General features: G+C 29.2%; 1 protein-coding gene across 18 annotated transcripts in view; it reads right to left on the bottom strand.

Annotated features, from left to right (window-relative positions):
* bru3 (bruno 3) overlaps positions 1 to 17,425 on the bottom strand; it is a 286,566-nt gene that overhangs the window by 38,594 nt on the left and 230,547 nt on the right. For 13 of the 18 annotated variants that reach the window (XM_070641954.1, XM_070641960.1, XM_070641959.1 and 10 more), the window contains one exon: positions 13,626 to 13,751. The exons of the other annotated variants lie outside the window; for them this stretch is intronic. In XM_070641954.1, coding sequence (XP_070498055.1) covers positions 13,626 to 13,751 — 126 coding nt within the window. The remainder of the gene's footprint in view (positions 1 to 13,625; positions 13,752 to 17,425) is intronic. 18 annotated transcript variants of the gene reach the window in all.

Here is a 17,425-nt window from a genome sequence, read left to right as displayed (position 1 = left end):
TTTGAGTTTTTTTAAAAGTTTTACAATGTTTCAAATATTTCCATGACTTGTTCTAATTTCATGAATTTTCAAGCCGATGCTGTCCAATTCCTAATGACAAAGATACAACTTTTACATCCAACATCCATAATTCAATTAGCTAATTCATTAACTATCTAAACATCAAATGAAGCAGAAAACAAACTAAATATTTAAATTACTTTTTTTTTGAAGTTTTCAACCCTTTATAAATTTTTAATTTACACAAAATAAATTTTTCATAGCTTCGCAAATTTTGTAAATCCACATTTCATTTAAGTAGTAAATTTAATTACGAAAAATTTGAGAAAAATCTGAATGAGTTGAAATATCAACAAAATCAAGAAGAAGAAAACTTTTCAATTAAAATAGTTTAATTCAACACATTGTCGCTCAAAAAATCCAATTTTTTCTACCCTCATCATCATCATCATCCCAATTTTCTGTTTTCATCTCTCCTCCCTATTTTTCCCCATTTTAACTTCATTTCCAGAGAAAAACGTCAGAAACCCGTCAAAAGCAATTTCCATTCAATTTAAATTTGAAATCACATTTTTTTGTGTTCTTCTGTTACTGTTGTTTCTTTATTACAGATTTTATTTCCATTTTTACAAAGGAAAATGTCTTTTACATCATTTTATACTTCGTATATACATGAAAGTTAAAAAGAGAACTTTACAGATACAATAAAAATTATTTTATAGATACGACAAAAAGGAGATCAATAGACGAATAAAATGTCTTTTTGAAAATTTTATTGATCATATAAATTTATTTGGAGTTAATGCATGTGGGTGTGGATTGAGGATAACCTTTAAATTGAATTTTGCAACTTTAAAGTAGAGTTTTTTTCAAAATTGCAAACAAAAAAGGCAGGTCTGCAGCCTTAAACGAACTATAAGCCAAAAACTGCATGCCTACGCATCCTAATCCAAAAAAATGCAGCTCTGCTGTTCTTACCCAAACTCTACTTTAAATAGAGCATCTTTTACGCTCTAAAAACTTCAAAAAGTCTCAAAAACCCCCTAACAAATTTTCAACCCTCTTTATATAAATTCAACTTAAATTCCACCCAACGGATGAAGACATACAAGTGCTAATGAACGACATATAATATAAATTAATTTTGCCTATTAGATCGAGCAAAATATATATGAAGTCTTATAATGGAAATTTTCTAATTTCCATAAGATAATAAATTTATTTCACATATTATAAGGCAGAAGCATCTGAGGATGATGAAGAAAACTTTAAAGTTTATAAAGTTAAGTGGAGAAATAATTCTTCCACCTAATCTGACATAAAAGGAAAAATGATATAAAAAAGTACACTCAATGGAGTGAGGAGCGTTGCTGTCGACAGGGAAAAACTTTTATTGTTATGTTGTGTAAGAAGACTTTTTTCCACGAAAAAAAGTAAATAAATAGGCAAGTTGAGATGTAGATTATTATAAATTTTTGTAAAATGTAATACAATATTATGCCTTCGTATTCATGTTCTTGTCTCAACAATATTGCCATAATCACAACAATAACAACAGCCATCATCGTCATTATTATCAAAAAATAATCATTTTCTTCTCTTACAACGTCTGTTACTGCTCTATCCTTCTTCTTTTACGTCTTATGTTTTACATATACTTTTTGATGGTTTATTAGAAAATATGAAATATTGTTTGTAGCTTTATCTGTTTTGTACACATTCATATTTCCACTTCATACGTTCATATAATAATAATAATATGAGAAAATACATTCTATGGATGACATTATGTATACATGCTAGTGTGGGACCCGGTAAGGAATGAATAAGAGATTTGAAAAGTCAGAACTTGAAGTTGACTCAAATTGACGTATTTTTGGATCCTCACTCTAAAATAAAATTTGAAAACTTTCGAAAAATTTGATTTTATTCAAAAAAGTTAATAAATCGGACGTTAAAAGCCCTCAAGCTTCATATCTTAATAACCCACAAATTCTCATTTTACCATCATCCAAAAAACAGCTATTTAAAGAATTATATTACTTGAATTACATATTTGTAGATTATTTTATATACACATATAAGCACAAGAAGTAAAGTCAAGTCGATGAGATATGGAGACTGTGTTATTTGTATGTAGCATGGATGTTGAGTGGCATAAATATAAATTTAAATCTACCCTACAAAATTATAATGCTGATGATATCTTTCTCTCATCTCGTACGTATGGTATATGGTACATTATTGCTGATGAAGGGAGGAAAAAGGTACTTTTCTAGCATGTTAAATAATAATATTACACACATCTTGTGTGCCTCATTCATTCATTCATTCATTCACTTTATTTAGATTTCATTCTCTATCTACTCTTTAGATTTTAAGGATTTTAAAACGGAATTATATAAAATTTTATATTTTATATCATATTTTTCCCTCTATACACATGCTGATTACACAGATATATTTTCATCAAGAATCAAAAAAATGAATATGTAAATAGGATGATGTTAAGATGAAGAAATTTTAGATTCTACTAACACACTCTCGAATAATTGAGGCACTTGATTTAAAAGGGAAATCTTCTCATCCTTTCATTTATGTAAAAATATATTTTCATGTGTCAAAAATTTTTCACTGTGATTTATCATCTCATTCCCACACACATGCATGATTTTTAGACTTTTTGTTAAAATTTTCATAATTTCCTCCTCATGTCTTATGTGTGGTGATGCTGTTTTGTATGGATATCATCATCATAATCAATTGTGTTGCTGCTCACGTCAGATTTTTTGAAATTTTCTATTTTTATAAAGCCACAGAACTGATGAGTTTTAGGTTACTTGTTCTTCATCTTTCTTTCATCAAAATGTGCATGACTATCATCAGTATTTTCAGTATCATGTCATGGACAAGTGTCATGGGAGATGAGAAATTTCTATAGATATATATATATATATATATTTTTTATTATAAGTTGGCAATACTATTATCAGAAAGTTTATCTCCATCTTTCTCCTTCTTTTTTTTATAATATTCATGATGAAAATGAAAATGAATGATGAAGGGATGGCGAAGAAAATGAGAAGCAAAAACTTTTGCCTTTTTCTCTGACAAAAATGAGATCGAAAAGTTTCTTTTCTTCAGTTTTTTGGTTGTGTGGTGCTGACAAGGGGTGAGAATATTTTGTAGAAAATGTTTTTTGGGGGTTCTTGCACCTTTAGTAGGAGGAATATTGAAATGGATATGGGATTATTGACCTAGATTTAGTTTATTATTTTGGTATAGAGTTCTATGGGGTCGAGTCGACTTAGAAATGTGGATTCTTAAGCATCAAATCGAACATCATGTCCTATAACCCATAAATCTTAATTCCCTACCCTTATCCCCCCAAAATCCTCTACATTTTAGTAAAACAAAATATTCTTTTTCTACCTTACAACAATTCCTTCTTATTTTAGTATTTTTACATCATATAAACAACAACAGCACCAACAATAACAGTCATGTAGTTATAAAAATAATAATAATGTACAGAACGGTAAAGTTTGACAAGTTCAAATTATTATCAAGGTATTAAAATAAAATATTCTTTTTACTAACTTTACTCATTTTTATATACACAATTTTTTTTTTGCCTTCCCTGTCGTAATTCCATTTTTTTCGTTATCTTTTCACTTTATCTACTGATAATAATTCAGGTTGTAAGTGTGTGTCTGCGTATGTTTCGTACTACGGACTGCGTGATAATATCGATGTGACGGAATAGAATAAAGAAGGCAGTAGGGAACGTAAAAAAGTATAAAAATAATCATGAAAAGAATAGAAAGAATCGAGATAGAGAAGCAAAAATAGGACGAGACTTAATATTTTATGAGAAGTAGTAGAAAAACGTCAATCAAAAAAATGGATCGATAGAATTTCTTGCAAGTTCTGTTCCGACGAGGTGAGGGGGATGGAAAAAAATTACATATTTTATAAAATTAAAAATTTATGAAAAACTTTGACGTTTTACTGTCTTTAATGTCGATGAATGGTGCTTATTTTTTCATGAAGCAATAAGAAGATTATTTGTTGGAAAAAAAAGTTTTGATGAATGAGTGGAACAAAAAACTTTAAAGTCTGTTCATATGTTGGGAGTTATGGGTTTTAAGAGTATTGAATACAATGCCCTAAAAGGCAATGAGCGTGATCTAAAGAGCTGAGTAAGCTGGGAACGGAACTCGAAATCGATTACAATTTAAAATGGAGTCGAGTCGACTTCGAGATTTAGCTGAGTGTAAAGCACACGAGCATGCTCATCTAGTATAATTAGGGTCAGCAAGCTCTCAGGAACATGCTCTTTTCCCGTTAGGGAACAGCTGTATGAAATGCTATAAATATAGACCCACATCGATTGTTGTTTAGAATTCACTAGATAAACATTTTATATGAAATATTTCTCAATTCATGAGGGCTTTATCTGGTTAACATACACAATATTCTGTCTACAAATTAATTGTAAATTAGATATTTCAATTTTAGTCTAAAATATTGTCAGACTTCGAGGAATTTTTCAAGCACTTTGACTAGGAATTCTGACTTTAATTCTAAGAAGGTATCAAATGAACTTCCTAGAATCTCCAACCTTCCTACCAAGAAAATCAATAAAATCATCCTCAAAAAGAGGTCCCCAAACACAACCAAATCTAAACACAAAAGTATCTCTTTCCATCCTCAAATCTCACAACAGAAAAAATAAAAAAAAAACTTCCTTTTTAACAAAAGTGTCAAATGAATGAGAGGCTCACATCCAGATATGCGTCTATATCATTGAGTGGAGATTTGATTGAAAAGGAAAAGGCAAGTAAGTCTCAATGGATGGAAGAAGAAAAGGAAGGCAAGAAAAAAAAAGTAATCTAATTTACTCTTTGGGGATGGAAAACGCACAGAGCATACAGATTAAAATACATCATTCAACATCAAGATGGAATTTTTTTTTTCTCTCTTGATATTTTTTTTATAGTGTAAAATATTTCTATGCTTAAATAGCAGCGGAAATGTAAGGACAGAAAATATGTTATTATTATATATTTCTGTTCATGTAAGATTAAGAATATCCTCTTAAATAATTTTTTTGCTAACATCCTCAAGAGACTTAGGCCATAAGTATCACAAAAAAGCGGAAATAAAGTAAGATTGAAGTCCCTCGAGAAATTTTTATCATTTCGTATTTCCTTTCTCAAATGAAGTGAATCTAAACTCACGTGGATGACATGTTATTCACATAAATAATTTCATGTGTGCCAGTTGATGACACTTTTCGCCTCTTTTAAGGATATTATCTTGTCTAAGAACACTTCAACATGAGAGTTGCTATTGATTTTCTTAGGAAATGTAGGACATTGAGACCAGAGAACTTATAGACGGAGGCTGTTTAGCATTGGAAAATGGGATGTCGTCGACGGTGACAGAACCAGCTTTAAGTGATGTCTGAATTGAGGAAATTGTGACAAATTTTAGTTAAACCCACCAAAAAACTCGAAGAATTTCCCCCAAAAAAATCACAAAAAATTAAGTAACTGTTGACAAATTCACAGATTTTGTCATAAAAATCCACCCAAAAAATCCCAACAGACTCAATAAAAATTCATTCATGCAAAAAAATAATTTATTTCTGTACCTCAATCAATAATTTTTTTTTTCCATCAAAATCCACAAATTTTCTCTTTCACCAAAAAATCATCTCCCAAGGAAATTTTCCAAAATTGACATTTTCTTAATTTACTTTTCATTTTAATGTTGACTTCTGTTTTGTCATTTCCTGTTCCTTTTCATGTAAGCTACAGTGACTTTTTAATGCTATCACATTCTTTATAGGTAAAATATCTCATATATTACAAGCAAGTCATATTGCTTTAGTATGAAATATAATCTTCAGCTCACCAGGAGAAGCTCACGAAAAAAAAATGAGAGAGTTAAAGAAGATGAAAAAAAAAAATTTGCAGACTGCACGGGAAGTAAATTTTTGTCTTCATTTTATTTCCATGTATGACTTTGACATGTAATAGAATACAGGGAAGGAAAAAAGAGTAAAGTAAATTTTTTATAAAGCAAACTCCATAGCATACATTTCATATTTCATTACACATCGTCTTCACAATCTCTTTTTATTTCTAATATTCTCATGTATTTCATATACACAAAAAAAATATAAGGATGTGAAATTTACAGCAGTTGAGATTGGATGTGAGGATGTGTAAAAGGAGTCAAAGAAGTTTTTCTTGATAGAGAAAAAAATGAGTTCGAGACATGAGAACATTTGAAGCTTTTTTTCCACTTTATTTTTGTGATCTTTATGTTGTTTGATGTGCTGCATGCATATTAAATTGAATGTTTATGAAATTTTCTTTAAAGTGGCGGATTTTGACTTGAAGTGAAAATGCTCAAAAGCAACAAAATTGCTGTTCATTTTTCCCATCCCCAACAATCCACCTGGAAAGCATAAATTCGATAATAAATTACTAAATCTATTTATTGAAACCCCCAAAAATTCCATTAAACGACACCCTCATAATTTAGTAGCAACCATAAAAAAAGCTTTAATACCTAAAATCCACAAAATCATTTTTATAATCCATTAAACTATTCTTAAAACTTTTTTTCTTTACGATTTCATTTTCTTCTTGGTATTTCATGACTTCCACCTTGAAACGATCAAAACAATGAAAAATCCTTTTTTCATTCATTTTGCTCTGTTTGTTTTTGTTGCTGTGCAATTTTCTTGACCATCCATTAAATATATCAAACAATTTAACAATATTATTGTTAAAAAAAGTAGTCGAGATGGAACAAAAAGTAACCATTAAAAATACTATCATCAGGGAAAGCAGCAACAGCAGTTACAAGTAAAACCATTAGAGGGTTAATATTTATTTTACAGTTTTACTTTATTATTACCTTCATCACCACCACATTTAGACAATCTACTTAAGCGAACATATATTATGTGTAATCTCTTATGGCTGTTCTATCCAACATAAAGGCTGGGGTGAACAAAAAAAAAATTTTTTGTTGAGGGAAGATGAAACAAAAAAAAAAAGTGTGAGGATGGTAGAAAAGAAAAAGGAGGAAATATCCATTTGAAGCATAAAAATCCGGCAATAAAAAATAAAAAGCTTTTTATTTCTTTAACTTCTTTCTTCTTATCCAAATAAATATATACACGAAGATATGGAAGTTAAATTCATTCTTTTTATAGATTTCTACGGATATATATTTTTTTTCATCCTGTTTTTGTGTAGCAGTAGTCTTTATTAAATTGGATGGATTTTACTTCCCCAATTCGAAATGCCGCTCTTTAATAATTTAATACCGGAAAGTTCTTGGAATTGTTCTGTTAGGATATTAAAGAGGATGAATGTCTGTGGACTGATCTGTGCTACATGTGGGACTTTGGTTCGTGAAGGCTGATAATCTGGCCGGCAATTTGGAAGTTTAATAGAGAATATGAATCAAGTCATGTCATGCCACAACTGCAAAGTTTGATTTCTTGATATTTTGACCGGGACATCCCGGAATAGTCTTATTCCGGTCTCGTCCGAAGTACCGAAAACCTTCCAGAACCGGGATTTCGAGAAAACATACTGAAAACGATTCAATTTTTGTCAAACGCAAACACAATCCCAACCACAAATTCCATCAAATAATACCTCAATAAAACCCCAACTTTGAAATCCTACTCTGCATTATCTTCAATTTACAATGTACTTTCATGTGACTAAAATACATATTTTATTACCATAAGACATTTCATATCATAATAATCCAATGATTGTGGACTTTTTTCATTCATTCATCTCTTATTGCTTGCGTAATTTAATTTTATAATACATTTCTCATTGATTTTTCTCATTTACCTTTGACATCCATACTTAGTAAAAAAGGCAAATTGTGAAATTTTATTTCCATTAGAAAGACGGCAAGAAGAAGTCAAGGATAATCATATTCATTCATATAAAAATCTATTGAGGATGGAAAATTGGCATTTTATGGATAAAAATTTACGTTGCGTAAAAAAAGGAAACAATTGAGAATTATTTTACATTTTCAAAATTTTCCATTTCTAATGGATAGAAGATTTAATGAGAGGATTAGAATCGAGCAGGAGAAGGTCAGATTGAAGCAAAAATCTTTCTTATTAAAGCTGTTCAAAAATCTGCTTACAAGTCATCAATATTCACTAACATAAAATTCCATTTCGTACAATAACAAAAGCCAAAGTCATTCTTACGTCCGCAAAAATCACCCTAGTCAAGGATATATATGTATTTATATATTCACTACGTATGCTTGTAAGTGTAATTCATGTATTATGTGGCAACTTTTTTTTGTGCTGATTTAGTAGAAAATTTTTCTTTCAGATTTCTCTTTTTGTTATCAAAAATAAGGAAAGTTTTCATGCTGATGATATGAGGGCGATGAGAATTATGATGGAAAAATTCTTATCGTAAAAAAATTCTTTTCTTTCTCAAGAAAAATGGCAAAATTTAGTTAATAAGATTTTTTTTCTTATATGCCGCTCATTCTGTCACATCATTCATACCAGTATTTTCACTTTTACAATTCAATATCACATCATTTATGCTGATAATGAAATTTTTTTCAGCACAACAAATTGTTTCATCATTATTTCATCCTGCAGGTATGTATAATACATAGGGAGATACAGTGGAATTTTCATACAGTTTATGTGACATTATGCCTAGCGGCAGGAATGAAAAAAAAAGAAGGAATTTTTTTCAATTTCAATAAATTGATGGCGTTGATGATGGTAATAATGCTGGCGTGAATTCAACATTCTTTTTTACTTCCTTTGCTCTCTTTTTTTTTTGTCTTGTCTCATTTTTGTCACCCACTTGTGAATATGAAAATGAAGAAAAATTTCTTCTTTGGCGCCAGTGTTCGGGCATTATGGGTCGTGAGTTTTTCTTAAATGGAATGGAATTTTTCTCGCTACATTGTAATAAAGAAATGGAATTTTATTGAGGATATCCAGGCGACAAGAGTGATAATAATAATAATTTGTAATTTTATGCTGGTGGATAAGTGGGATGTGCAAGGGATTGGTGGGTAGTTGTGGAGGTTTAAAGGTTGATATTGCTTCTTCTGTATATTAATGCACGATACCCAAAATTCCCATCAAGAGCTCTATCTGTACACAACATCAATTTTATTAAATTATCACATTTTACTTTGCATTTCTTCTAACAATTCCATTACAGATATCTTAACAGCATACATCTTGAAATCATTTCCTTCTCTTATCCTACTCTAATAATATTTAACAAGGATTTTTCCTTAAGAGCACTCATTCAACTTTTCATAACAATTCCATTATGCCACTAATTATATTTTTCTGTCATCCTCTAATTATAATTAATGGGCTATTTATGGATAAAAATGCTGCTACTTGAAACTAATGCTTCTTGTAAGAATGGATCCTAATGGTACCGTGATACTTATGAGAATTGAAGAGCTCTTCAGCAAGAAAAACTTTGACTACCTTTAAGGTAAATATATCGAAAAATTGTAATTTTATTTGTGCGCGTTTCCTTAATTTTTCCTGCCTTAAATTGTTTGAATTTCTTCTTATATCAATATAAAAAAACATATAATGACGTGAAATTACATTCAAAAAATCGAAATCATCGTATGCCTCAAGTAGGAAGCTATGCATGCGAATTATTTAAATAAATTTTCATCTCTCTTGTAATTTTTAATCTACAACAGCGACAATAATGTAATCTAATGGCAATTTTAAACTTTATTGTGATTTTTCAATATAAATAAGAGCAGAAGCAACAACAAAAAATCAACACAAAATGCTGTGCTGAATGTTTATAGGGATGGAGACTCCCTTAAAGAACGACGACGAGAAAGATATTAAATTTAAGATTATGTTAAATGTATTTACATAATCATATTAAAAATGTATTATCTTGAACAAAACTGAACGAAGAAAAAAATAGGAAATAAAGTAAGTTGGAAAGTCAGTGGGGGTTGTGGAATGAGACGCATTTTGATGAATTTGAGTTTAATTTGAAATTTTTCAGTAAACAGATTCAAAATATGGGTTTATTTCTAGAATATACTCTATAATATACTTAATGGGTGACCTCTAGGTAGCCAAAACCAAGCATACATCTAAAAAACCGGGCACAGGCAATTTCGAACAGTGATGAGATGATGGCATAATTGCATGTCAGAAATTAAGGACACAATTCAACAAATTGGGTCAATTGCTCCTAAAAACTATTCATTTACACTTGAAATATGTAAATAAACTCCAAAATGAGCCTAATATTCCACAATTTTGACATCAAAAAAGTTTATTTCAAGTCACCCAAGACCAAAGTCATAGAAGTGAGAGAGCATCATCATCATCTCTCAATTTTCCGTTGCCATTACTTCATGCGATACACAAAAGGCAGATCAGATACATTTTTCTCCAAAAATAATCCTTATGAATGAATGGGAAGGAAAATAGAATGGAGAAAGAGCGATGATGATGAGACATTGTAAAAAAATAAAGTAAGAGAAGGAAAAAATGAGGATAATTCAATTTGTGTCAAGAGAATGGCGAGAAAATGAAGACAAAAAATGGCTTTCAGTGATTTTCCCGTGAAATAAAATTATAATTTGAATAAATTTCTCGATCACGATTTTTTTTACTCCCCTCATCCACACTTTCTTGTTATTCCTTTAATGCCTTTCTATAACTTAATTGCTATCAATAATTGGGCATTACATATTCGACGCATGACTGGGCATTAATTCTATTTCTTTCACAAAAATTTTTTTTTTATAATTTTATATCCTCACACAGTAACGGCACGATGCTTTCGGTTGCGAAATGTGATTAAAGATAAAGTAGATTATTATTATGATGTCTTCTTCGAACTTTTCTTTCCTTTTATACATTTTTTTTTGTTTTAAAGACACAGAAAAGAAATTTTTGCCAAGGGACAACGAAAATGATTTAATTTTGTACAAGCACAAACTTTTTCTTTTGTTGAGTTAATTCTTGTTTCTTCTCAATGAAATGAGACTTTCTTAATTAAAGTGAGCATAATGATGAGATTGAATGATGATTTTTTCGTGTTCTGTTTTGAGTTTGTCTCTGGAGATTTGATCTAGATAATGTCCTATTAAATGGGGACTTTAGAGAGGAGGTCTCGTATTGGTGGAGGAAAATTTAAGATTTTGTTAAAGAAACTCTTAAAGGAATGTGAAATGAGTCAAAATATTAACTTCATTTCTCTTCAAAACTTCCAAAATTAAACTAAAAATTTTCTCCATATTTTTCACAAAAATAAACAAACTTTTTTGCCATAATCAACTCAATTTGACCAAATTCACCTAAATAAATGATGAATGAAGTTCCATAGAAACGAAACCAAATAAGATAATTGAATTTTCAATCAACATTCAAATGAATCTCATCAATTTGTCCCTTTTTAGTTTGTTTTTTTCGAAAAATACTCAATCTTTTTACCTTCCAACTTTTCTTCTTTTCTTCACTAAGTTATTACACAATTTCGTAAATTAAATTTGAGAAAGTACCAAGGTGAGAGAGTCAGAGATTCTCAATTTATTGAATTGAAAAACATTCCGAAAAGTAAACTGAACATAAAAGCATATAAAAAAGGGGTATAAACCTTTTTTTTTTCATCTTGTTCTTATTATTTTCACATTCAGCCGTCCTCAGTAATCAAGAAAATTTACGGGAATCAATGTAAGTATAAATGTGTCGATTTATCCATCCCGAAAAACATAAAAAAAAGAAGAACGTAACCAATGAACTATGATGATGATGATGGTGGTGATGATGGTTATAAAGGAATGAAAGAGAGATGAGAAAAATCCATAAAAGCCAAAATAGATAAAGAAAACTTTGTTGTTTCTTTGTTACAAGTAACAAGGAGGAGATGATGAAGAAAAGAAAAAAACCTTTTTTATTAGTTTCCTTTTTCTTTCGTCCATTCCTTTGATTTTTTGTGAGCAAGAATCGATGTGAAAATGGGGAAATATTGCTAGTTTGTCTTTTGTTTCAAATTATGACTTGGTGTTGTCAATTGGGAAAGGATAGTCAGCGGTAAATCAAGTTTTAGACGTTAAATTAGAGAATCTATGGATCACAGCTGATCTTTAAGTTTGTAAGTAAGTATTGGCAGACTTTTTGGCAAATTCGAGAATCAGAACTAACTGCATAAAGTAATAAGGCTCAAAATGTGATTCAAAACGATCAAAATTGCCAAATTCGAATCAAAACTGCGTCTTATTCCCAAATTTTCCCCTTTGATTCCATCACAATCCCTTAAACATCTCTTCAATCCTCATTCTTCAAAAAATTATTTCATTTATTTCTGCACAAAAAAGAGAAAAAAAGTTGTGCGAAATGAGATTTTATTGCATTATATTGGTCGGTCGAAAAGCCATTGATTACAGACTTTCTTCTTTACTATGTTCTCTATTTATGCAAAAGAATAAAAATGAATTTATCTCTCCTTTCATTCTTCTCTTCTTTTTAAAGATTTACTAAAGTTTTTTGTACTTTTTTTTTTTCTTTTTGTTTTATTGCTGATTCAGATTTTCTTGCAAAGTTGTTAGGAAGATTACATTTTTCGGCTATGTAATTTTGTTACATTAAATGTAGTTTTCTTTACAAAGTTGTTTTCTTTTTTTTTGTGAAGATTTTATCAAATAAATCAGAATTTTAGCATTGATTTGTTGAGCGGATGGAGAGAAATTTTCATTTGGTTTAATACTTTGAGGTATCGATTTTGACTTTTAAGCTGTTTTTCATTGATTATCGAGCCACAGGCTTTTATTGCAGTTGTTAAATTTTGTGTGTAGGACGATGACGATGATGAGGAAGTTTTTCGATTGAGGAAGTATTGATTGTAGAATTTGGAACTCGTGGCAGATTTTAGGAACAGATATTGTGAATTAAGCTCAGAAAAATCGATGTTTCTTATTATTTAGTGTTCATTAATGAGAGTGTCGAGAAGCATAACAGAAAGTCTTCAACACTAAACCGATATAAGGTTGGTTAGAAGCTGGGATTCGGTAGGACATTTAGCCGGCTTGATGATTATTCCAAAATATGATTTTCCGGAATCTCAGAAGACGATCCGGACATTGAGAAAGCATCCTCAATGTTAAACTACGAATAAGCTAAATTTTAAGCAAAAATGTCGATAAAATCCAATAAAAACCTCAAAAACTACAATTTAATCATTTACATCCCATCCTTGCCCATCAAACCCTTTAAATTACAACACCTTAAACCTTTTTCCCTTAAAAAATTTAATTCCAATAAGTGAAAAAAATCTCAGATCGTCGAGCTGGTTTGTTGTTATTATCGATAAAAATGTTAGGTATGCAAATAATTTTATAAAAGGGGTTGCTTATTTGTTGCTATTGTTGTGATAAAAAGTAACTTTTAAATTGATTGCATGCAAATTCAAACTCTAAATAGATATTAAAAAAAAGAAAAAATTTCATTCACTTTCACTAAAAAATACTTTTTTTTATCACTTGTGTGTGTGCAAAAGAAAAACTAAATAAAATAGTGTTAAACATACCTTTACTTGCGCCGTCAGGTCCTCGTAAAATAGTACACTCTTCAATTGTTCCAAATCTGTTGAACAGTTGTCTCACATCCTCTTCATTTTGTTGCTTACTGAGCATACCAACAAAAAGTTTTCGGTCTAATTATTTTTTTTTTTTTGAGGGAATTTTTTTCATATTTTTCAACACATCATAAATAGAATATTCAGGTATGGATTCAATATGATGATGAGAAATTGTTCATTTACAGTTGAATTATAGCAAGACAAGGGAAAATTTATTGGAAAAAGCAGGAGGAAGAAAACATTTCATGTTGTTATTGTAAAAATGTTTTGAAGTAGATTGATAGAGACATTAAACGGAGATAATCATAAATAATGTAATATGTTATATTTTTTTTGGGGAAATGAGAAATTATACCATTTGAAGTGTTTATGATATATGTATGAATTTGTGGATGTGTGGATAAGAGTAAAAATAAATAAATTAAGAGATTAAAGGGAAATGGAAATGGAATATGAAAATGATATGTTTTATTCATCAACAACATGAGATCATGGGAATTTAATAAAAAACACGTTTTTTTTCCCCGTTGAGACAGAGGCAAAGGCAGTTCATATTTAACACATAAAAAAAATACACAAGGCACATATGAAAAAAAAATGACAGAGGCAAATATTTTGGTGGTGGTAGTGGTTGATAATGATGAGGATTACGGGATATATTTAATTTTTTTTTATTTTCGATGAATTTTTTTTTTTAAATAAATTTTTTATTTTTTGGTGCGGTTTATGAACAAAAATGTTTTTTTTTATTTTGTTGCCAATTACACATAAAAAAGAAAAGAAAAAAGAAAAAACACAATAATTAGAATTTTGCTTTACTCTCTTTAAAATAAATTGGAATTTTTTTTTAAATAAGATTGATAATATTTTTGGAAACTGATATAAAAAGAGAATATTTTTATTTTTATCTCTTTGATGTCTTTTTCTGAAGCATGAAAGAATTTAATTTTTTTTATAAAAGACATTTTATGGATTCTTGGTTTTTGAAAGACTAATTAGATTTAACTTTTTTTTTTTGTTCAACTGGAATTTATGTGAATTCTTTTTTTGTCACAAAAATTCTTTTGTTTCACTCAATTGCTAAGTGAGATGAGAATTTTACAATAAAGTATTTTATTGAGTTCAATTAAAAGTTTTAAAAGGAGTTATTGAGGTGGGGATTTTAAAAATAATAAAAATTTTTGTTCATCATGCTTGAAATGTTCAATTTTAGGACATTTGGAAAAGACACTAGATTATCAATTTCCATAAATTTCAAATTTGTATTAAATCTATAAAGTTATAAGATTAAACTAAATTTCATCATATTTAAATACGATTAATTTTGGATTTAATGTAGGCAAAATAACAATTCTGGTAAATAGGCAGACAGAATTGGGGACTAAAATACAGAACCTAGTTGTTGTTAAGCGTTATCAGCAATTTAAAGCTTTAATTCAATTTCAGCTTTTGAATTATTTGAAATCACTATATTAAGTTTGTGATTATGGTCGTTAAACTGACATGGAAAATAGAAAACCTGAACTTAAATATCAATTTACTTCACTTTGTAAATTATTTAAATTCAATTGTGTCATTTAAATCGACAAAGTATAATTTGATATTTTTCTACTTAACAGCTTTGTCACTATTGTGCATCTATTATTAGATATAGCAACAATAGTGTTGTAATCCATTTAACCTTCTAGTTCTTTTCAGTTTTGATTTATGATTGAATGGACTTTTTTTTTTCTTTATTCTGACAAACTTGTTGGATTATATTGAAAAATATAATTGAATTAAAAGCTGTTTTGTGATTTATTTAAGAATTCTTGATCAAAAACAGAGTTAAAAAATGTCGTGAATTTTAAATGAAGTCGAGTCGACTTGAATCGACCTTTTCACACAAATTCTAAGTCGACTTCAAGCTTTATTCAAAAATAAACAGATTAAGTTCAAATTTTCAATTTATTTTACCAAAAATCACCAAAAAACTTCAAAACTACGTTGACAACTCATCACAAGTTCCACAATTGAAACGAAAATGAATAAAAAATTTGTGGCACTTAAAAGCTTTTTATGTTTTCATGCTGATAACGCTTCATATTTCATATTTATACGAAATAAACGAACAACAATGAATATCCACAGAAACAAAATAACAAAATCATTCAATGAAAGAAAACAAAATAATTTTTTTTTAGATCCATAAACTTCATCTGCAGCTTTCCACATCACAATCACAATGTAAAAATACATAAACAAAATTGTTATATAAAAAATACTTCAATTCAAAAAAAATATATATATAAAAATAAAATGCTTCTTTCTATTCTAACAATTGCAACAACATTGAAACAATTTTTATTTCGATTTATAACAAAAACGAGTAAAATAAGAGATGCAATGTATGTAATATTAAAGACCAGCTTATCATTTTGATGACTTTATTTTTCTATGCTTAATATTGTGAGAATTATTACGTCTGTCTTAAACATATTTTTTTCTTTGTTCTGATGATGTCATAAATGCAACAGACAGATAACATTAATAAGATACCAATTTTGACGTATTTCAAATGAAACATAAAGTTTAGTTACAAATATATCAATATCAAATCATGAGACTTAAACCCTCAATAACCTTTAACAAAAGTAATCGATTTCTATTTTAATTTCCACTACGAATTTTCATGTAAACATTACCCCCACGCACATTATAAAAATAGACCAAAAATACTATATAAGTAGCCAAACAAAAGCCAAAAAAAAATCTATATTTATCGAATAATAGATGAGTACACATATTCGAGAGAAGCACATGAGTGAAATTAGAAATTGAAGCATCATGGAGGGAGGAAAAAGAAGAAGGAAATTAAAACGAAAAAGGTTGAAAAATTGTGTGAATGAGTAAAATGAATGAATGGAAAATTCACAGTTGCAGAAAATTAAGTAGGTTTATAATCCTTCACAATATTGGAATTAGTAATGTATGTGGACTACGCAAGGGTTGCGAAATCTTTAAAAAAGTTCTGATGTTGGTGTTGAAGTTGAAAGCGAACCAAAATTTCATAAAATTCAAGGCAATCACATAAAAAAGTCTTTAAAATTTCATCAAGCGTGTAATGAACCCAATCAAAAAAACTAACTCGAAATTCACATTCTGCTGTCCTCCCATTGAAATCTTTCAGTATTCATCTCCTTTATTCCTACTTTTTATTCCCTTTAAAAACCATCATCTCTGCTTTATGTGCGTGGTATAATTGAGGCAACCTAGAAAGTATGAATTGGAAGTAATCTCAAATGGGTAAAAAAAAAGGTTACTTTATTCGTAAAGGAGAACGAGAGCATGAAACACTCTTTGAATTTTAAATATAATTCGGTTGCAGATTCAGCCAGAAGGAAAGGAGAGACAGAAATGGAAAGAGAAGGTAGAAATGTACGCACATCAGTAGCATTGATAACGACCCATCCCTGAAGCTGATGTCTGTATATGTATGTGGTTTATTTTTCATACTAAATGACTTTACTTTATGTATATTATTATATTTTGTACATATATACACACATTTTGTGAGTTGAAAAATAGAACATTGAAATCAGATTTTTTCTCTCTCTTCTTATGTATGGCTTTAATGTGATAAGCATGAATTTGCTCCTTCTATTCTATTTTTCTAGTAAAATTTAAAGCTTAAATCCCTTTAATCCAACATCAATTTAAATATTTTCTCTTCTGTTCTCATGTATTATGTAGGTTGGCATGATTTTAAC

This window comes from Chironomus tepperi, unplaced genomic scaffold, assembly GCF_022539635.2.
Source record: "Chironomus tepperi strain 1889 unplaced genomic scaffold, CSIRO-AGI_Ctep_v1 contig_261, whole genome shotgun sequence".
Classification (NCBI taxonomy): domain Eukaryota; kingdom Metazoa; phylum Arthropoda; class Insecta; order Diptera; family Chironomidae; genus Chironomus; species Chironomus tepperi.
The sequence above is the reverse complement of the archived record's forward strand: the minus strand, read 5'-3'. Positions and strand labels throughout refer to the sequence as shown.